The 23,312-nt window shown below is 40.5% G+C and overlaps 1 protein-coding gene across 1 annotated transcript; it reads left to right on the top strand.

Moving 5' to 3' along the window:
* Positions 1-1,471: 1,471 nt before the first annotated feature.
* Positions 1,472-23,312, top strand: gabrg1 (gamma-aminobutyric acid type A receptor subunit gamma1). The gene is made up of 9 exons (XM_035167102.2): positions 1,472-1,877; positions 11,732-11,892; positions 12,562-12,629; positions 13,743-13,963; positions 14,238-14,320; positions 15,790-15,927; positions 17,352-17,504; positions 19,965-20,167; positions 20,244-23,312. The coding sequence occupies exons 1-9, from the start codon at positions 1,801-1,803 to the stop codon at positions 20,523-20,525; spliced, it is 1,386 nt and encodes a 461-aa protein (XP_035022993.1). The 5' UTR covers positions 1,472-1,800; the 3' UTR covers positions 20,526-23,312.

Raw genomic sequence — 23,312 nt, 5'->3', positions numbered from 1 at the left:
TTTCATTTTCCTGCAAACTATCCCTTTAGAGCAATAATATGAAATATTTCCATTATGTCAGTAATTGATCCATTCAAAGGATCATATACCTGTCTCCGCTCAGCTTTAGCTCTCTAACTGGCAATTATCTATACAGTACATCTAATAAGAAGCTATACACATGGGGCCTGTTGTACAAACAAGTTCAACATAACCAGCATAATTTTTCATCCGGCTTCACTGAACCTAATATCGGCCATCCTGATAAACTATACTACGAAGCTGGTTATCAACTGTCTCAGTTAACTCTGTGTTGTCGTATGTGTGACTAGGTTTGACTTCTTACCAACAATCCTATGTGAAGATCAAAACCGGTAATAGCATATCTTACCAACAAGTGTTGTGTGCTTAACCAAGGCCTGAGGATATAGAAATCTTTGCGTTTATCCTACCTGGTTTGTATGCAATAAAGAATTTATAGTCAGTGTTTTTCATAAAATGAACCTGAATTAGCTTTGTTACTGTTCACGTGCGTTGCTTTTATATATATATATAAAGACTTGACTGCAGTTATTTTCTATATACAACATGTCGACTATTTCAGAGGTCTGTTAAGCACTTGACACAAATGCTAGACCCAGGTTCAGAACTTTAAAACAAAAAAACTCTGTAATTCAGCTCAATATGAAACATTGAAGCAACAAAACAAACATTGCACTTGTACTTGTTGATTAATTGCTACAGAGGATAATATTTTATGGATGTTGCTGCCTTGACAGAGTTCTGCATCTGCTACACTTGTAGCGCTGTAGTTTATTCGGGAATGTAAGAACACTGCCACACCGCACTAGAGCACTGGTTGCCTGTTTATTCAAATTAAATTTGATGATGATTGAACATATTGTGTGTCCGAATCACACCATATTCGACACTGCACTTCATTGGGCCATTAAGGATACATTTACATTTATTTTAAGTGTGAAGCCGTAAGATTAACGGTTTGCGAGATATGTGTTCCACATACAGACGTCTGTGGAATTCGTAGGTAGACATGATATACTGTTAAGGCCACAAATAAATAAAACAAACTCAGTTTCATTATTTATTCACCAAAATGTTATCAATAGCCTATATAGAAAATCAAAATTACTTCATAATTTAAAGATTTTGTTTTTTAAGTGTTGGGCCATATGATCTCTGTAGTACCAAAACGTTGTCTATATACTGAGAAACCCTAAAGCACAGTGTGGCATGAATATGACCTCTCACTACTCTGTCAAGGTGCCCTTGAGCAACACGCTGAACCCAGTGTCCAGCTGCTCCAGCTGCTCGCAGCCTCTCCAGCCTGTGGTTGTCCAAAGTGGACACGGTGAAGTGCGTCCTGCACCAACGATGGATCACACAGCAGCTGGTGTCTGTTGTCGCTGGACACAGAAGCGTCAGGGTGAATGGTAGTGATCAATAATAAACACGTACAGCGATCACATCAGTCTTCATTGAAGAGGAAAAGACCGATTGGAGTTTCTTCCAGCGGCGGCAGTGTGAGCGCAGCCAGTTAGCGGCACTGCAGATGGACTGAAGGCGAGTCAGCTCTCCATCCTCGCGCACTCTGCCACGTCCCCCCCCCTCCTACACACACACACACACACACACACCATGGACGCATCTCTCACATCCCCTCGTCCCTTCATTTAACCCGCATCGGCTGCATCCAGACGCGACCCGACGACACGAACACCCGCTTCCCTCGCAGCTCCCGCGGACACCGACAGGCTCGTTCCCCCGCCGTGGAGGAGGAGGAGGAGGAGGAGGAGGAGGAGGATGAAGCGGCTCTTTGTCAGGACCGTGGAGGACAAAGCCATGAACCCCTGGCTGCTCTTCGCCCTGCTCGGACTTTGGTGAGTGGGTGTGATCGGTGGGTGTGATCGGTGGGTGTGATCGGGGGTGATGCATGTCTCCAGCATTAGGGAGGTTTGTCAGGGTGAATGGCTGCAGACTTTCATGCGGTGCTGTTGTGTCGTTGTTCCAACATCTTGTGTTGTACCTGTGATCACAGCTCTGAGGGTCCCTGTGTGAGCTGGGGGGGCCTTAGAGGGAAAACCTCTGAGGTTCCTGTGCTTCACGGAGAAATGATCATTCAAATGAACCGTCCTGGATCAACATGTCTTTCTAATTTGTGTGATAGCCCGTTGGTCTATTGAGTGTGTGTTGGTGTTACACCTGCATCGCCCCTTTGTGTTTCCACAGCCTCTGAGCACGTTTCTGTTCTAGTGTCAAGTGGGTGATGATGGATGTTTCTGCTGTTCTGAACCAGAGCCCTGAGGGAACCTTGTCACTTGGTCACACAGGTGTGAAGTGTGTCCTGGAAGGACAGGCCCACTGCCCTGCATGTGACAACTGGGTCTGGGTATCATCTGATAATCACTCATTTATGTGTAACTATAAAACGAAAAAAAAGGCTTTTGGTCTCAGAACCAAAAACCAAAGCAAAACATTTTTGTTTCAAAACGAAAAACAGGTCCCAATTTTTTTCTATAAATTCCTTTTTTCATTTCTCATTTAGGACAAACAGTACAGTTATGCCTAGACCGGAAGCGAAGCTGAAATGTGGGGGGAAAGTATTTAAGAAAATAATAGTCGTAAGGATAGAATGTCCAAGCGAAGCAAAGACAGATGCGGATTTGGACAGGCCGGGAGTGGCTAATTGGGAAGACAGGGACGATTCCCCTTGGGCCGGACTGGTATGTGTGTCAGTACGGCCAGTAAAATGGGCCGACGCAATCAGGTATGAAACAATAAATATAACGTGGGCGATCGCGTTACGTTCTTCAAATAAAGTCTGACTCTGCGAGTATCCAAGGTTTTTCCCGGCCGAAAACTGGGCAGGGGTGGTACTGAGCCGTCGGATGGACCCAGGGACCCAGGGACCCAGGGACCCAGGGACCCAGGGACCCAGGGACCCAGGGACCCACGGACCCACGGACCCACGGACCCAGGGACCAGGGACCCAGGGACCCAGGGACCCAGGGACCCACGGTCCCAGGGACCCAGGGTCAGCTGCCAGAGCCAGAGTGCGCACAGCATGGCCACACCCCCACCATGCCTGTGGTCCTGACGTTAAACCCCTTGTGGTCTTCCAATAATGCATTCCTAATATATATAATTTTGATGCATGTTAATATCTTCTCTTTAGTATGCAGATGCAGATGTAGTCTAATTTACAAAAAACTGATCCCCCCTCCGATCAAACATGCTCTGCTTACTGTTGGTTCACTGTCCCGCTTCACTGTGCAGGTCAGTGTATGTGCAAAGTTTTCCAGAGGAGGACCACAGAGGACATTTAGGTGTTAAAACACGGTGTGAATGACCTGTGTGTCAGGGCCTACGGACACTTGGATGACACCACACGAGCAGTATGGAGGCATTTTATGTTTGTTTCTGTTTTTTTTTTTACGTTTGAAGACAAGGTCACTGTTCACTTTAATTGTATTGGATTTGGCTGCAAAACAGATGTAGCACTGATGTTGTTCAAAATCATTGCACACAGTGGAACCAGAGATAGAAACAGAGCTTTTTGTCTAACATGTTACCATGTCTGGAGGGCAGCAAAATCATGTATTAATACAAGTTTTACTTGAGCTGCAGCTGCATTGTTAGGGTGAGAAACTCATGATCTCTTCTAATCAAACTTCCAGAGGATTGATCTGAAATGAGACCAGTGGAAGCATTTCTCCTAAATATCTTCCTACAAACGCTCACAATCAAAAACCTCTTTCCCTTCCAAAACTAACTAAAGGTTTTCATCTGATGCCAAACAAGATGGAATCGTTGAAAATCCAGCATGGTTCTACTTGCAGGTTTGACCCCTTATGTGTCCCCTTGTTCTCTAAAATGATATCCGGCAGAGGCAGATGGCCGCCCACAGTCTGGGTCTGGGTCTGCCAGAGGTTTCTTCCACCTAATAAGGGAGTTTTTTCTCTCCACAGTCACCAAAGTGTGCTCATTGTGGGAACTATTGGGTGTCTCTATAATTTTACAACCTAACTATGGAAAGTGCCTTGAGATAATCTATAATAAATATACATATAATTTGGCGCTATACAAATAAAATTGATTGGACTATCCAGTATACAAAAATGGAACCATTCCCTTCCATGCTTGTATTAACATTAATCTCAAAAGTCAAATAAACACCTCACTCAATGTGCAACTTCTCTAATTCCTAATGGCCATATCTCTACTGTAAACCATTTCACTACTAAACAGCGCCCATTATTTGCACTGCTCGGCCTTGGTTTTAGACTCAGAGACATATTGAGACTGAGTCGCTGAGAATGAAACTTAATTCATTGTAAACAACTTTGCTGCTTAGACTCCAGCAGGAAGTAGAGCACCATGGAAACAGTCCTATGAATAAAGTAAGTGAAAGCAGCCATGAGAAGATGTGGAAGTCCATCTCCATCTCTGCATTATGGGATGCACTTGGTCAGCAACAACACTACCTGTAGCATACAAATGATGGCATCTGCTCGTGCATTTCCAGGCTTTTCTACTCACCACAGGTGTAAACAGCTGTTGTCTGAGTTACAGACGCCTTTCTGACAGCTGAAACTAATCTGGCCATTTTCTTCAGACGTCTCTCATCAACAATTCCACTTGCTGGAGGTTTTTCTGTCTTTCCTGTCCATTCTGAGTAAAACTCTGGTGAAAATCCAAGGAGATCAGCAGTTTCCGAAAAAGTCAAACAAACCTCAATCATGATACGTCACTGAGATCACATTTTTTTTTACCATTCTAATGTTTGATGTGAACATTAACTGAAGCTCCTTACCTGTATTTGTATGGTTTTATGCATTGCACTGCTGCCACGTGATTGGTGTTCTAATAAAGTGCCCTGTGAGTATAAAATACCAACCTGAGTCCCGTTAACATCGGTTTTCTCTTATTTCTTTACCCACCCCCCCACTAAAACCGGGCATACACAGTGGATCGTGTCATTCCGTGTGCTGAAATGTCCCAAAAAAAGAGCTGTCAGCATATGGACCCATTGTGGCTTCGAAGACAGGGGCATGTTGGTCAGGCTAATACATTTAAAGCTACTACACTGTAAATTGATCACTAGCTAAACTCTGATTAACGTACTGTAAGAACCCCTTTCTCTCCCTTTTGTTCTTTCTTGCTTTGCAGTTGCTTCCAGCAATAATTTCTTGCTGCTGACACAGTGAGGGAAAAGGTGCTAAATTTGGGGAATCGACTTGTGACTATGATTTATCAGTGTGAGACTGAGAAGACTGCGACAGAAATTATTCTTACTGTCCAACCCTCAGATCGCTCCTTGCACCCCCCGTCCACTGCACAACAAGCAACGCACAACAAAGCAGAAATTTGATCCAACTCTAAAACGAGTCACCTGTCTTAGAAATCGGGTCAAAAATCACCTTGTATGCGCAGCTTAGGGTACATACACACACGCTTGTGTTGTAAAAATGGTAAAAGTTAAAATGTGTATACCTTCTTATAGAATATGAAAAACATCACCCACTGCAGGCACATCTCATTGATTAGCACACTGCTGTGTAGTGAACTGACTGAACCGCAGTGGAGTCACTGATTCATGGCTAAAAAGTCTCCAGGGTTCCAGTTGAATCAACACTCAGCATCAAAACAAGAACATTCAGATGTGTGACTTTAAGCTTCAGCTGAGCTCAAGCGGCTCCGTGCTGGAGGCTGTGCCCCAGTGTGTTATAATGAGCTTCCTCTCGTCGCTCCCATGTAAAAACTACTGGCTGTAATGACAGAGTGAAGAAACGTATTACTAGAAATACAAAGTCAGTGTTTTCCACATGAATGTCTCCAGATCTGTCAGAAATTCAGTTCTGAAGGTCAGCATTACCATTTGTGCCTGAACTGACGTCAGTAAACACCCTCCACAGTTTATAGAGCCACGATCTGCTTCAGCTTTCACCTACTGTACCTTTTGAAGTTGTCTGCACAGTTTTCTTCTTGTGCAATGGAGGATTATTGGCAACAAACAAAATGATTCAAATATTCGGAGATCCTCCGGACATTCTCTGGAGGGGCTGTATGTGCAAACGCAAATGTCTGACTCAGAGCCTCCGCTCCGGGGGGTTTTGATGAAGTTTGAAACAGGCGACAAAATGCAAAAAACCTTCTCTGGATGAAAAAGCAGTGCCATGTGGGTAGAAGACACCAAGATGTCAGGAGAGGTTCTGGTCAGGGCAGACGCTGGTGTTGATGTGCTGTAAGGTCCAGTCTGACAACTGCTGAATTTCTCTTGGTGTATCATTGAGGATGTGCTGTCTTTCCCCCTTTCAGGTCATAAGAGTGCAGGACGTAATAACATGAAATGCTGGCAACAAGTAAACTGAAAATATGTATCAATATGTTCCACAAATAATCAATATGTTTTAACAAACTGCGATAATTGTGTTGTTTCGAGATGTGTATTATTTTACAAATTGTTCAACTCTGTTGTGTTATGACAGTAGCATAATAGAAACAACATTACATGCAGCGCTTAAATCTGAACTTTATCACACAGAAGAGTTTGTAACACTCCTCTTGAAATTACTGAGAGTTAGTTTGTTAACATATAAAAGCAGAGTCGGGAGGAGGAGGCAGAAGCTTGTGTCAGTGTCTGACCTCAGAGTGCACACAGGGAGCCATTTCTTAAAGGTGGCAGCTATCAGAATAAACCTGATTCAAATCAAACTGTATTGAAACATTCAAGGGTCACAGACACAAACAGGCAGCGACTCTAATGTGTTACTTGAATTAAACTGTTTCTTATTCAGGTTCTGGTAACAGGCTAAATCCATCACAAAGAATAGAGAGTCTTGGCAGGGACGTCCATCTTTGCTTCTATTGTTCATGAAGTTGTTCTTTAGTTATTCTCTTCAAAAGTGACAATTAGAAAATGAAGAAATGGGCTCAGTTTGAAGAAAATGGATATAACAAGCATTTTTCTGACACATAAGAGGATTCATAAAACAATTCATTTTTTTTCATTTTCAAGTTGTTAAGGAACCCCTGTCAAGAGTTAATGTAAACCTTAACCCTTTAACATTGTTAAGAGCAGCTGACAGCTCAGTTACACTATAGGCTGTATCCAGTCTATTGTGGTGAGTGATGGTGTGTGCCCTGCAGGGATGAAAAGAGATAAGACCAATTGATTGAACCTGAAATGATAAAAGAAAGTGACGGTACCAGTGGGAGGGAGAGTTTTAGCATTAGAGAGTTGGATTAAATGGAGCAGACTGAGCATGTGATTGTATCTCTGGGATGTGGAGTTTGGTGAACACAATGAGGCGGAATCCCAGCTGAGCTAGTCATTGTCTGCATTTCCTGTGGGCAGGCGCCGTCGGGGTGCTAGTGCCGATGGCAAAGATAGGCTGCAAGTTGTAGGTTCTAGTAGTCATGTCCACTCCCCAGCAGCGACAAGGCTGCACAGGAGACGGATTTGAGCTAGAACAAAGCTGTTTGGTTTTAAACAAAGCGTTTTATTTTTCAATTTAGCCACTTTTCAGGACACAGATTCAGATGAGTGTTGGATAACAGTGTGCTGGGTTATTGTGCCATGGTTGAGGTCATGTCTTTGTATTACGCCAAGTCGCCAGGTCTCTTCACATAATCAGGTCCGTGTTCGTCGAGAGAGAAGAGCAGCTTGGCACAGACGGAGAGTTCAGCCATGTGTAGCTGCCTGGTAAAGACACAGCATGGCAGGACAGTGGAAAACAGACACTTGATTCTGAACAGTGGTGGGTAGAGTAAACAGAAACAGTACTCAAGTTAAAGTATTGTTACTTTATAATTATAATGACTCAAGTAGAAGTAAAAGTACCAGAGTAAAAGTAAAAAAAAGTATTTCAGAAAAAAACTACTAAAGTAGTGAGTTACTTCATTAGAATGTATTGCGTTCAAACAGGATATGTTACATGTTAAGTGCGCATTGATTTTCATTAATAAAGTGACATGTTCAGAACTAGGCAAATGCCAAAATACATCCTGTTAAGCAGTGTTTGCTTTCAAACATCAAGATAAAAAACTTCACTGAATCCTCATAGGAAAAGCTTTGATGCAGCCTGCATTGTGTGTGCACATGCATTCAGTTTCCAAAACAAACATAAAAAATGTTAAAATAATAGATAGGAAGATACAGACATTCAAAAATAAAAATAATATTCCAATAAATGAAGCAAAATAAATCTATGCCATATAATATACATCTTCCAAACTAGGTTGTAAGATAAAAGGGGTGAAGAGCACAAATATGGAGACGTGGTGTTGATTCAGTGCTATATTCAGAACAAGATAAGACAATAAAATAAAATAAAACTATCAATCCCTGCAGGAGTGGCTTAGATGCAGTCATTCAAAAAAATTGGTTTTGTTTGATCAAGATGTTTAGTGTTATTGAAATGCAGGAAGATGCACAGTTTCATAGCATAGTTGCTTATAGAGTTGTACTTTTATTCAAGGAAATACAGTGATCCTACCAGAAACCTCACATTGCAGCTCTGCTGCAGACACGCTGCCTGTGTGAACAACACACACATGTGACATGCAGCAGATCCACGGAGCAGCCGTTACTCTCAGTGTGGCCTGGGCGTCACTGTTGGGAAATCACTGTGTCCACTCAGCTGAGTGTAAGAATTAATAAATCACAGACAAGGAAAAGTAGCGAGAAGTGGGTGGCCCGATGTAACGGAGTGGAAGTAGTTTTGTTTCATCATCAATGTAACTGAGTAGGAGTAAAAAGTATTCTGCAAAACAACTCTCTAAGTAGAATTTATTGAAAAAACTACTCAAGTACATGTAACGGAGTAAATGTAATGCATTACTACCTGCCTCTGTGGAAAGAAGAAAAGAAGAAAACTTGATTCGGATCCAGATTCTTTCACATCTGTTTATAAGAATACATGTGATGCAGTGATATTCGACACCTGATTCTGATATCGATTTGACAGAGGAATCTAAATGTAAGTTTATGCTATATGATATGGAAAAGGACGACATTCAATCTGTACTCTGCATTCATTTTGTCCATGTTTGTTAATATCGTCTAAAATCTTACAGTTATGGATGAAAGCGATCAAACGGAGCAGTACCAACAGAATAGTTCAAGTGAGACGACCTGGGACACACCGCAACAAAGAATTCACTGTCCACATGTCACAACGTATTTAATGGCCTCACAGACCATTGCTGTTTACAAAGTGGGGCCTTTTGCCTCTTTTACTAAGAGGTCCATTATCACAACCTCCTCCACCGTCGCCATGTTTGTTGACAGAAACCCTCGACTCTGCACTGCCCTCTTAGGGTTGTATTGTTTAGAAACCACGCCAAAGTAAAGGACACATGGCGGTATATGAGCATTGACAGCTACATTGTTTGAAATAGACATATATCGCTTGTACATAATGGCAGCATAGATTAGATTTATTGCTAATCCCCTGTGTACCAGTGCAGCAGGTAGAAGGAGAGATGTCCACATGTAAATTAAGTTACATTTACGCTCAAGCACTTTTCAGAAGTCAAGAGGTCACCACCTGTCAGATGTGGTCTGACGTAGCCCCAGGCAGAAGTCACTGTGGTTACATACACACTTAAGTTGGAGGAAAACAGACGGTGCAGACAGCTGGAGGGATTAAACTAAAGCTCATTTGATTCATCAGAAGTCTCTGAGACCTTTTGAGTGAAGACTGCTGAACAGCTGAAACACCTCAAGGGCTTCATTATACAAATTCCAAATAGAATTAGGTGCATTATTACACACTGAAAATTCCCCAGGGCCCTGTACCAGAAATTGGGCTTAGTAAACTGAGTTTGTGTACCCTGAAATGAGGGGAACCCTGGGTGTTCCGTCCCAGCAGCTGAGATCTCTTTAACAGTTCACTGTGCAGGATAATGACATCCAAAATTATAAAATTACAGCTTACTACATAAAGACATAAAGACACAAAGACAATTCTATAGTTTCAGGTGGTGCAGCATGCAGAGGCAGGAAGTAACATAATAATTTTGCTGCGGAGATCACATGTTTTTGTTCACAGCTCATAGACATTGGCGTCAGCCTTCATCACCAAAAGCTCTCTTGACGTCTTTATTGGTGTCTCCTACGTGTACGTAGGCGCCGCTTTTACGTCCTTAGATATTCAGTCTGTAGTCTTTTCAGTTTTTTTAGTTTTTTTGTACATTTTGGGGTTCTGTGGACGATCTCCAGCTGTGCTCTCACATTGGCTCCTCCAGAGATTCTGCAGAAAGTCCAGAGGCTCTCACTTGGACATTTGTGTTCACATCAACAACCACTCCGGAGAATGTCCGGAGGATTTCCTGTCTCTCCGTCTCCTCCTTCTGGCATGATGCTTCATTTTCTCGCTCAATATCACAGTGCATTTATGATCACACTTTTCGATTAAGTTTATAGTTGGGATAAGATTCAAATTCTGCTCGTACATTAGTCTTTACTAAAGTTACTTCTTTAAGGATCAGTCAGTCATCAATGTGAGGACAGTACAGTGATCTCTAACATATTACACTGTGTCGGTTTGTCCTCAGCTTATAATTAAATATATTAAATGTGGACATTAGGATAACTTTCTGGTTATCATTTACTAGTTCATTTAGTTTAGATTATGTGAGATCTGATTTATGTTTGCTGTGTGGCACAAAGACTTTTTGAAAACGTTTAAAGTTTTTAAGTAAACATGTTTAACACCTTTTCAGTTACTGTGTTTACTACATGTTGTGATATGGTCATTGAATGCTCTTGAGTACATTTCTAAATGTTAAATAGTACTGGTAAATGTACTTTTTTTTTCACCTGCAATTCACTAAACTCATCTGGCTGTGACTGGTTCAGACGATGAGGTTCGTTCATGGATCTATAAACTTATGTTATATGTTCATCTCTCCATCAGGTTACAGCTGAACAGATATCGAATCATTTATTCTAACAAACAGGATTTCAGCACTTGAGCACACATTAAAGAAGCCAGATGTTAATCCTTCTGGCTTCACTGAATTTAAATGAGTTGATAGATTTAACTCTGGTCAGCTGTTCTGGAAATGAAAACTTGTAGTTTCCAATCTTGGGGTTCATAGACTCAGACTTTAGAGTTTGTTAAACCTGCTTCTTGGAACAGGCCCCACGATGCCTATATATTTGAGTATAACTAGATAGTTAAACAGGGAACACTGGGCAGGGAAATAGGAATGTAAACATTGGAAGAAGGACATATAGCATATTTGTGCAATTGCTAAGCCTGTGTAGACCCAGATTAGTTGTGGCAATGGATGGATGAATGAGAAATGACAGAAATCTAAGTTCTGAAGGGGGATGGGACTTTTTCAACCTCCTCCAACTAAAACAAAGTAAACTTGTGATGTCAAGGCTCTTCGGTATGGGCGTTTCTCAAATGCAGTTGCTGGGACAGTGAGGCTGTTGACAAATCCCAGTACACTGAAACGTCTGCAAGTGTAGTGGAAACTGGAGCCTCCAATGCTAAAATAGGTCATTTCCATCAAAAAGAGAATCAAATTATGTAAAATACTGAGTCTTATCAGTTGACAAAAAATACGCGTTAACTATAGACTGTCATGTCAAAACTAACAAAATGCTCAAATCTGACCACTGAGCCATTTCATACATGCAGAACCATCATCTGACATTCAAAGACACCCACTCATATAATCTACAAATTCTTACCGTGTTTTTTTTTCTACTCCACAGTGCAGCGCTTGGGCCCATTAAACAGGAAGAGGAGGACTATGAAGATGTGCCCATAAATAAGACCTGGGTCTTATCACCAAGGGTCTATGAGAGCGATGTGACTTTGATCTTAAATAAACTGCTGCAGGGCTACGACAACAAACTGCGCCCTGACATCGGAGGCAAGTCAATTTCATTCTTTATTTCACAGCTACATAGGTTTCTTGTGCTAAGATAGAGATTCAAGGTTTTCTTCACAAAATACTTTATTTGAAGTCTGGCATCTCTAGACCAGTTTGCATTTACAAATGGGAAAGCTTCAGTTCATTATCAGTTTATAAGGGATGTTATCAACAGTCGCAGAGCAGACTCACAACCTATCAAAATACTGTTTCTATGGTGGATTTAACAGACCTCTCCACATCAGTGGCAGCCAACCCTGGTTGTTAAAGAAAGTGCTTAACGACACTCCCATTGGGTGCTCATCTGTCAGTCATTGTGTCAAACGCTCCCCATTTTTCATAAGTGGTTGTGATTGGCTCGACCCCTTTCAGGATGGATGTAAAACAAATAACGACAAGCTTGCTGATTGGTCTGTTTTCCAGGCTTCATTATATAACTAGTTAAATTCCTCACTGATGATATCAAAATAATATAACAGGAATCTGTTGGCCTTGAGGAAAGTGTGTGCTTTGTGATTCGGGGCTATAGACATACATTTTGACGTGACATGAAGTCCCTTCATGTAATATGCTGTTCGCTGCTATCGTTCACCTTGTGATATATGTTAATAACATCAGTTAACAAATATGTTCTGTGTAAGTTGATGTCTGTCTTCTGATATATTTCAGTGAGGCCAACAGTGATTGAAGCAGGCGTGTATGTCAACAGCATCGGACCAGTGGACCCCATCAACATGGTGAGACTGCCTCCACTGACTTCCTGTTAAATCATTTTATTCATTAGGATTCATCCTCTGGGGACCGTGAATGTCTGTACAATAATCGAAGGCAATATATCCAATAGTGTGAAGGTTAATTTAATGATCCTTTAAAACATGACACAGCTATTTAGAATTCCACATATTTTCTCCAATAATGTTCCACCTTGAGCCACTGAGGAAAACTGAAGGTCAATTTCCATTGAAATGTCACTGAGCTGGTTTGTCGAGTTTGACAGCTGGTGGCACTTTTTTTTTCCAGTTGATGCCATTTAACCAGAATGGGGTGCATTAAGATGACATAACAACCAAAACTAGAATGGTCAAAAAAATATAGAAAACTTTGTGTCACATTGGTGTTTTTCAGTGGACATTTTAGAAGCATGATTCGCAAATATCAGTTTTTGCTCAATCTGATTCCATTGCACCTGGTTGCATTTGCCATTATCGACACACTTACTCTTCCACCTCTTTGGGTTATTTTGAGTGTTTTCTGTTTTTAATTTACCGTGTTTCAACTTGAAGTCTGATTGTAGACAAGTTGAAAGGGAATACAAAACCAGATGGATACTCACCTTCAGCTATGGTTCAAAGTGTGCAATACAGCAATGAAGTGCCTCTGAGTTTAGATTTTTGATTGTGTGCTTCAATTTGCTGCATTTTTAAATGTGCCATTAAATACTCAACTAAAACATTGTCAAACCTAGTGTCACTAGAGTAATGGATTCAGTAAAGGGCTGATTTCATTGTCTGTATGGTAATCGCAAATGTTTGTAGAAAAGATTTGTTTTAGCCCCTCAAGTCAAAATTTTTTAAATCAAGTCAATAACTTCAAATTTTGACCCAATGATTGTGCTATATGAGAGGTCAGCGTCTCACTGTAGAGATTAGAACTGATCCTCAGTGGAGGATTTCATGGCAGTCCATCCATTAGTTGGCTCTAGCGTCTCTCTTAGAGAGTCTCTACTGGCTGTAGGGATTTCTTAGGTAACAATTTAGAAATCCTCTTGTATAATAAAGTTATTGTACATTTATTATAAATTTATATTTTTAACTGGCTGTATCTGCATGGATTACTTATCTCTGTTGCAGGAATACACCATTGACATCTTCTTTGCCCAGACATGGTACGACAGCCGACTGAAGTTCAACAGCTCGATGAAGCTGCTCATGCTAAACAGTAACATGGTAGGCAAAATCTGGATTCCCGACACATTCTTCCGGAATTCACGCAAATCAGACGCCCACTGGATCACCACTCCTAACCGCCTCTTGAGGCTGTGGAGCAATGGGAGGGTCATGTACACGCTAAGGTAGGACAGGTTTTAATGTCGATGTATCAACTCTTGAAATATCTTTGTCGTCTGTGCAGCTTTAGTGTGTGCATCTGTGTTTTTTGTCGTGTAGTTCTATTTTAGGTGACACCATTTTAAACATTGCACAATTTAATTGTCATATTTATTTCTACATTTGTTGGAATAATTACACAGTGAACAAAGTTCCTTTGCTGTGTGCAGTCCCACTTGGGAAGGAAATCAAACAATGCTGAGACTTGCTTTTTCTCTGTCACAATTCTGTTTTTGTCAGGTTGACTATTAATGCGGAGTGTTACCTTAAGCTGCATAACTTTCCAATGGATGAGCACTCATGCCCCCTGGAGTTTTCAAGCTGTAGGTGGTCCAACATTTTCCCCTTCCATTTTCGAACCAGTCATCTCGACTTCAACTTGCCCAGAGAGAGGGGCTTCTGTGTGGGCTAGCATAGAGCCTAAGCCCTCCTTTCTTCTCTTTGCAAAACGACCCATCTGCTTGAGGCTGCCCTCTCTAAGCCTGTATCAATCAATCATCAGCTCCATGAGCAGAGAGAGGAGGTCACCCAGTCCCATTTTCTCTGACAGACTTAATGCATTATGCACCCTCTCCCAGTCTGATTCATGCTGTCTGTGTCATTCTTCATTTGTCTCTTGCATTGTGCTTTAGCCTCTCATGACACACACCAGTGAAAAATGCAAAGACCATTCCATGGAGTTGAGGACAAATGTCAGGACCAGCACAGTCACACTAAATATCTTAAAAGGAGCACAAGTGGTAACTTCATGAACTGTAACTATGGCTTTGTTCATACCTGCCATTAATGTGTGTCCAGGGTGATCCGTTCACAAGTAGAGTTCATTGTGATGCCAGAGTGACCACTTGTGATCAGACTTCACTTCACCACAACTAAACATCTACATAGTTTCTAGTGGCAAAGAACGGAGCCATCTCGTTTTTATCTGGTGGCAGGAAGCAATTCACTTCCCATGCCTCGTCTGCCGAGAATATAAATGAGAAGTAGAAGAGAGTTCACTGAGTTTACTCCTTGGTGTGTTCCAGGTTAATCAAATGACTTAGGATGCATTGCACACTTATATTAAGTATATTATTAATTATAATACATACAAGTATATATAAAAGTTAATATAAAATGTTCGTGAACAGAGCCAGTTTATGTAATTATAGAATGCAGAAGAATCAGTACCCAAGAGACATTTGTGGACACAACGACAAAAGAATGTTGCCTATTCACCCAAGTAACTTTGGAAGGCACTGAAATAATATAGTTTAGGTTTGAAGACTAAACAATTCTTTCAATCTCGATTTAGATTTTCAATCCTTTAAATGTAAAATTATCGATTTTAGAAGCAATACAAGCTCATGTCAAATAAAATACTGAATTCTCAACAAGCAAACATAACTAAACATATAATAATTTATATATTAATATAATCAAAAATTATTAATTAAATAAAGAAATAGGAATTTCCTTTTTCAGGTAGAGCAATTACACTGTGTTACCTGAACAACCCTACTACACACTATTGCAGCAGTGCCTGTCAAAGCTCACTTTAACATACCACATGCGTTAGTACACGGACGGTTATTTGCATTTGAAGACATCTTGCTCATTTGAAGAAATTTCATGAGACTGGGAAAGTCAGTTCCATCTTGAATGCTCCCTTTGCTTTGCCATGGTGCATCGTTCACCTGTGATGTGCAGTGCTCTGAATGACAGATGTGAGCTTCCTGTTACATATCATAGGCATTTGTAAGGCTGCTAACTCATCTATTATGTGACTGTGTTGGGTGTGGGGGTTCTGCAGATGGTTATCCTAAGAATGAGATCATGTACCGGTGGCAGAGACGAGCGGTAGAGGTGGCCGACCAGCGATACTGGAGACTCTATCAGTTTGCCTTCGTTGGGTTGAGGAACAGCTCTGATGTGGCCCACACCCAATCAGGTGAGAACTGTTATAGTTCAGCCACATCACATACATATGGTCAAATGTATTGGTACACTTAAAAAAGAAAGAAATTCAATTATATCTAAAATAAGGTGAACATGAAAAAAGTAACTGTTCTGTTTCATATTTAGTAAAAGGAATTGGTCTTGCAGCCTTAACTTTGACCCTTATCGTAGAATAAGCAGGAATTCAGCACTCTTCACAGCTTCTTTGATTTCTTCTGTAACAAACCAATTGTTAGGAGCCACGATTATGTTAGATCACTGACCACCACTGATACGAAACAACAACACAAAGCCTTTAAAACAGCCCAAACCATAAGATTTATTAACATCAAACGACAACACACACAATGTTAAAATCCCAGACTGAGGCCCAGCAGGACCATCAGGACCCACACTGGAATTCTCTCTTCTGATCCTGACACAGGAGTTTTTAAAGAACCTCAATCCAATGGCCAGGTGCACGTCAATGGTGACTGATCAGGGTGGAGCTAGAGAAGAGACAGGAGAAAAAGGGGACACAGAACAGGAACACATCCAGCAGTAACACCAAAGGCCTGCAGATATATAAGACAAACAAATATTTATTTCATCACTTTCCTATGTAAATGAGTCAAAAGAGTCAAAGGTCATGTGTTGTGGGATGCCACAGGGTATTCTGTGGGGCCCTTTATATTTGTCAGTAAATGACCACACAGCAGTGGCTCGGAACACAGTGAGGACCTTCAAAATGTAGATGGCTCTGAGATATTTACTATCATTACACTGGGGGGAAATGAAAGCCAATCTTTTTCCTTCTAAATTAAAATGATCAAGGTCATCAGATTTTATAGTCAAAGTTGGAAAGGTCCAACTAACTGCTGTGGACAATTCAATTTATATATAATAAATATTGCTTTAAAAACCCTAACTCTTAAACACAGAATTGTCTTTCTGGCCGGAAGCCTTTCTGGAAATTGGATCAGAGTATTTTTAATTATGTAGCCATCTCCTGTTACATCACAGCACCTTAACAATAAATGACAAACGGCTCAAAATAAACGTAAAAGGGTTCTATTAAAATTCCATCCACGAACACATGTTGGCCCTGATCAGACTTGGTATTATCAACTGGCACTGCAAGTTCATCTTTTCACACCTGACATTAAAATGCGTCTCCACATGTGCCTCCAATGACCACTTATGATTGCATCCCCCCCCCCGCTCTATATGCAAATATACACGTACATCATTTCACACTGTTAAAAGAATATGGACACTTCCCAATGTGATCTGAGCGATTGCATCTCAAATACATCCTCACTGAGTTTTCGGTGTGTTCTCACCTTAATTTATAACTACTGTCTGAACACCCACTTATTTACCTGGGATTTTGGTCATTCTTTGATATCTAGATTTACCTTTCTGTTCAACTTCCAGGGGAATATGTAATCATGACCATCTTCTTTGACCTGAGTCGAAGAATGGGCTACTTCACCATCCAGACCTACATCCCCTGCAGCATGATCGTAGTCTTGTCCTGGGTCTCCTTCTGGATCAATAAGGATGCCGTCCCAGCCCGCACGTCTCTAGGTTTGATATATTCTCTATGTTATAAAGAGTTTACTCAGAGTGCACTTATATAACATAGTAATCTTTGACAGTTTAAAAGAAAAAAGGTTGAAATCTACAGTAGAGATGTATGTATTTGTTGGTTTCCCTGCTGTTCATATTTTTAAAGGGCTGAGCTCTTTGAATGAGAATGTGATGCGATAGGTTGGTTGTATTCAGATTCACCACCACACAGTAATAATAACCAGCTGAATTTATCAGAGCAAGGACATTCATAAAAGCACCTAAAGGCAGGATATGACATTGTATTGAATTCATTCTTCTTTCTATCCATCCTAAACAATTTCCACCCCCCACAGTTAGATTCTCCTCCCTTTCCTCCGAACGCACCTTTGGTGAATGGAGCCAGAAAGCTGAATTTTAACTTCATTAGTCTATAGGAAATTATAGCTTGATGATATCTGTTTTATAACTTACACTTCTTATAAGCTGATTGTCAGTCAGTTGCTTAGAGGAAACTATGGCTCCTCTGTGACCTCAGTATTTTTTTCTCAGCTCTGGACCTTAATTACAGTCGGTCACTTAGGTCTAATGTACTCATTAAGGTTTGAGTGTTTCACAAGTAGTAGACCCAACTTTTGCAAATGCAGCAGTTAAGTTATTTTATTTTAAGTTTAGTAAGTAACTAAGTGACTAAGTGAATTTACAATAGCAGCTATTTCAGGTAAAGGTCACCAAGTGCTTCATATGAATAAAATAACACCAGTAATGTGAAATACACAATAAAAGTATTAAATAAAAGAAAAACTCTGAAAAAGATGCAACAAAAAGACAATATAAATGCATGGATTCAAACACAACAGTGCACATGGTGAGAAAAAGCCAGTGTAAACAAATGGGTTTTCAGTTGTTTTTAATAGGCTTTAATAGATACTGCAGAACATTAATCTATAGGAAGAGTTTTTCATAATGCTCATATACAAATAAAGGGATAGTTCACTGAAAAATGAAAATTCATTTTGTGGTGGGAGAAGTGTCCACAAAACAGTTTTCAGTTTCAGGGGTAAACAACGTAAACAGCCAAATCCAATGCAATTGAAGTAACTGGGGACTCCTACTTCAAACGTAAAATAAACAACATTAAACATAAAATGCCTCCATACTGCTCCTCTGGTGTCATCCAAGTGTCGGTAAGCCCCAACATTCAAATTCGACTCGAAACTGCATCGTTTACAACATGTTTTTAGTCCGCGACCGGAAGTCAGGGGGAAACATGATGGAAATGAAGCTGTTTCAAGTCAAATTTTAATTTCAGGGCTTACAGAAACTTGGATGAAACCACAGGAGCAGTATGGAGGCATTTTATGTCTTTTTCTGTAGTTTTATTTATGTTTGAAGAAGGTGTCCCCAGTTACTTCAATTGTATTGGATTGGGCTGCAACACTGTTTACCCCTGAAACTCCTAAAGTGTTTTGCGGACGATGAGTGAATTTTCATTTTTCAGTGAACTATCCCTTTAACAGATACACGGGACCCCAGTGATCTACCTGGGCTGTAGAGACACCGCAAACTGGCTGTGAGTGAGTGAGCAGAGAATCTCCTGCTGTGTTGTTTAAATGTGAAAAACAAACTCTGGTGAAGGTCTGGACCCAATTGTACAGACATTCTATGACATTCATGTATGAAAACAGCTCTTACTTTTCACCACCGCTGTTGCTCGTTCGTTGTATTTTCTGTTGCTAAGCAACCAACTGCAGAGTAGACAATCTGATTCCTGTTTAAACTGGCCCAGTGTACGTAACTGGTCAGACGATTAACATTTTCAGGGGCTGATGGTCAAAGAGCATGGACTAATTTCTGAGATTAGTCTGAACAGAAGGGAGAGTGATGAATTTAGGAAGCTATGATGTCTGAAGCAATAAGGAGGATTCAGTTGTATCTGCATTTAGTTGCGGAAAATGTTGGCCATCCAGTCCTTAATGGCAGTCAGACAATCTAAATTAGACATTTTATCAGCCATATCAGGTCTCAATGAAACATACAACTGAATATCATTAGCTTAACAGTGGTAGGAGACGTCTTTAAATTGGTTAATGATGTGATCTATGCATTTACAACATAAATAGTAATGGACCAAGTATGGAACCCTGGAGCACACCACAGGTGAGACCAGCAGACCCTATAGGGACCAACTGACCCTGAAAAACTCCTATCAGAAAGATTGGAGATGAACCAGTCAAAGGCACTCTCATAGACACCAACCTGTTCTCTGAGCTTTTCGATGGCTGTGATCTACAATATAAATACCAGTAACAGTGCATTTCATTTGAAAAGACATTCAATGTCTGTTCAATGTTGCTGCATTGGTTGCATGTACTTTTACACTTCAAAAATTATAATTATGTGAGTGTGCCAGGGGTGGCCAACCATTTGCATACAACTGTGTACAAATATACCATGTCTTTGTGATAATCAATTTAGGTATCACCACAGTGCTCACCATGACGACTCTCAGCACCATCTCCAGAAAGTCCCTGCCCAAGGTTTCTTATGTCACTGCCATGGACCTGTTCGTCTCTGTTTGCTTCATCTTCACCTTCGCTGCCCTCATGGAGTATGGCACTCTGCACTACTTCACCAGCAACAGACAGACCAAGAAGGCTAAAGCCAGCATTAACACACAGGTACCTGACACTTCTCTTCTTTCTTTTATTCATGTCATTCCCTTTTGAACCCACTGAATGTGTAACACCTCCACAGCAGAGGGCGTCCAGCATGGTGAACATCCGACCGGGAACGTCCCTGCTGCAGATGAACAACATTGTGCCGTATCATGATGAGGATGATTTCGATTCCGAGTGTTTGGACGGAAAAGACTGCACCAGCTTCTTCTGCTGCTTCGACGACTGCCGCTCAGGCGCCTGGCGTGAAAACAGGATGCACGTACACGTTTCCAAGATTGATTCCTACTCACGAATATTCTTCCCCACCGCTTTTGGCCTTTTCAATCTGGTTTATTGGATAGGTTATCTGTATCTATAAAACCAGTATTAGTCAGAAGGAAAGCTGAAGTTTAACATCTGCAAACATTTCACGGAAATAGAAATGTTCACATAGCAGAATTAGGAAATTTATGACAAAAAGGTAAACTAAATTAAAATCTAAATAAAAATTAAACCTGCTAGCAGTGAGGTATGGCAGCACAACATAGAGTAGCCACTAGCTACAGAACAGAATAGATATTCATTGTCCCCAGTCCATAATCCCTAATAATTAAAATGACCCTCTGACCTTACATCCATGAAATCTGTTATGGAATCCCAAATGTAGTACTTGTAGAAATATCTATAATAATTGACATATTGTTAACTCATGACACTTAGGGCTCTGTTGTGACTGCAACATTAGTGCAACTAGTACTACAACAATGTGGTATTCTTAATCTTTAAATATACCTTCGAGACGTTGTTCACGTGAGGAAAAACATCTTATTTGCCTTTACATCTCCTACTTTCCATCCAAAACATCCATCGATCAATCTATTGGAAAGGTAGCTTAAACATCCTTTCTTCCCACATTTAATCCCTCCAGCATGTTCGGAGTCAACTGTGCTCAGAAAAGTCCACAGATAGATGCGTCCAAAATGCAGTTAAACAACTCAACTTCCTCCCTTGAATGTAGAGGACAGATAGTAACACTCTGTCCTTCTGTCTGATATCTGAGACCCTCACTCTGTCTGTAACATTGAGACCCAGACATCCTGCAAAGCAAACAATACTTTGGGCCACTTGTAGCCACAGTCTCATTCTTCTCAGTCATTACCCAGAATGCATAGCAATAGGCAACTAATGCGACACAGATTATTCAATTAACTGAGGCCTTCATCTTCAGGCTAATCGCAGTCTTCATCATGGCAGTCCAGCGCAATCAGAAACCCTGAGATTCTTCATGTCCTTCCCTTGTGGCGTTGATTCTCTACCAACCTAGAGGGGGCAATGCATCGTTTCCCAGCATCATGTTCTGTGTCTGTACGAGTCACAGCCCACTGTGCTTCACACTGTGCTGTACTGGTGTTTGTGACTGCACCATTACATCAGAGCTCTAAGTACATTTTTCAATAGCAGGGGTTCATAATATAATATAATATAATATAATGGCTCTTGATCTTTAAGGTTAGCTCAATACTGTGATTCAATTCAATGCTAATGACTTCTGTTGCGATCATGTTTTTAATTGAAAAAGAACAACAGGCCTCTTTGTTAGCCAGCATTGTCTGTCACTTTTAAGAATTAAAATAACAAAAATAACTCGTAGCAGATTCAGCTGTAGCTAACACATTTAAATTCTACAACAGATAAAGTCAACTTTTAAATATTGGAATTAAAAACTGATTATATCCTGAAAGGATTGTGATTTATTTACCGACTCATGGCAGCTCTATAGCCGACACATGTTTGCAGAAGTAAAACTCCAGTTTAAACAGAGGAGATATTGCCATCAGACGTTTATAAAACAGCCCAAGTGTTTACTCTTTGCTGCTGTGCTAGTGACATAGTTGAGAGGCAGGAGTGAGGAGGTGCATTGAACTTTGGACCTGCAATATGGGATGGAGGGTTGTTGTGCCCACTCTTAAAGATATACTACCTGATTTAATTATAGAGTCCAGTAGTTATAATGATCAAAAGTGAGTTTTGGAGAGTTCTGTGACACTATTGGTCAATGTAACAAAACCAGGGAACATATCTTTATATATTTGAACAACTTAATTGTTCTGCTGCCTTTTCTTGGCAGCAGCTCATAGAGGTAAAATTATGGAGGTCAAACTGGGCCAGATTCTGCTCAGAGGTGAATTCATGGAAGGAATTAGTCAAATCTGTCAAACAGTGAGTATCAATGAACGGCGATGGTTGTTTTTCCCAGCAGCCACATTTTATACTGAATGAAGTTATAAAAAAAGTTATAGAATTATCATTGATACACTGTAGAGGGAAACGCTAACACGCCTGTGTTAAAAATTGAAAACGTCCAGCTCTAAATTGTACATTTCTTTTTTGGGAAGGATTGAGAAAACTATGCCCTTTAGATTATACGGCTCAAAAATTACTTGAATTTCCTTTTTTATGGTTGTGTTGCATGTTAAAGGCTTACAATAATGCCACCATGCAGTCTATCTGAAACACAAGAGATAGATACATACTGATATATTTCCAGCAATACCTTGAAATTGCTGTATACATGTTAGATACAATGTCTGAATGGCAGCTGTCAATAGCATAGAGTCAATAGCAAAAGGAGCATTTAACTATGATAGACTTCAAGCTTCAATTTTATACAACATTCTTTACTTTTCAGAGGCAGAGGTTCAGAAAGTGGTCCTGGAGTTTGAAATGTAAAACTTTAACTCTGAATTATTGGTGGAGATGATCAGGTCAAATCTTTTCCCTGATTCCTTCAAGATTCTTTTCACCATTTATAGCACCACAATGTTTCACAGCTGTTTACCACTGTTGCCTGATTGACTCTAAATTCAATTCAGTACAAATCAACTGTATGACACCGAGTTGACAGTGGAATCAATCTCAGTTGAAGAATGATTTGTAGGTTTGGAGTTAGTTGACAATTTGTCGTTTGTCACATGAGGTCACCAAGGGGCTGCTGTTAGTCAGGCGGCTACTGTTGGAAATATTGGTGATTTAATTGAAAGAAATTATAATTATTGTCTCTGCTGAATAAAAAGTATTCAGGCGATTATGTAGTGAAGGACTACATTCTCTAAGACAGTGCAGGATACCTATGTTCTTTGCTCTACAATAAATGCTTAAACCAGAA

Source organism: Hippoglossus stenolepis, chromosome 10 (assembly GCF_022539355.2).
Source record: "Hippoglossus stenolepis isolate QCI-W04-F060 chromosome 10, HSTE1.2, whole genome shotgun sequence".
NCBI classification, from domain to species: domain Eukaryota; kingdom Metazoa; phylum Chordata; class Actinopteri; order Pleuronectiformes; family Pleuronectidae; genus Hippoglossus; species Hippoglossus stenolepis.
This window is presented reverse-complemented; position numbering and strand designations above follow the sequence as displayed.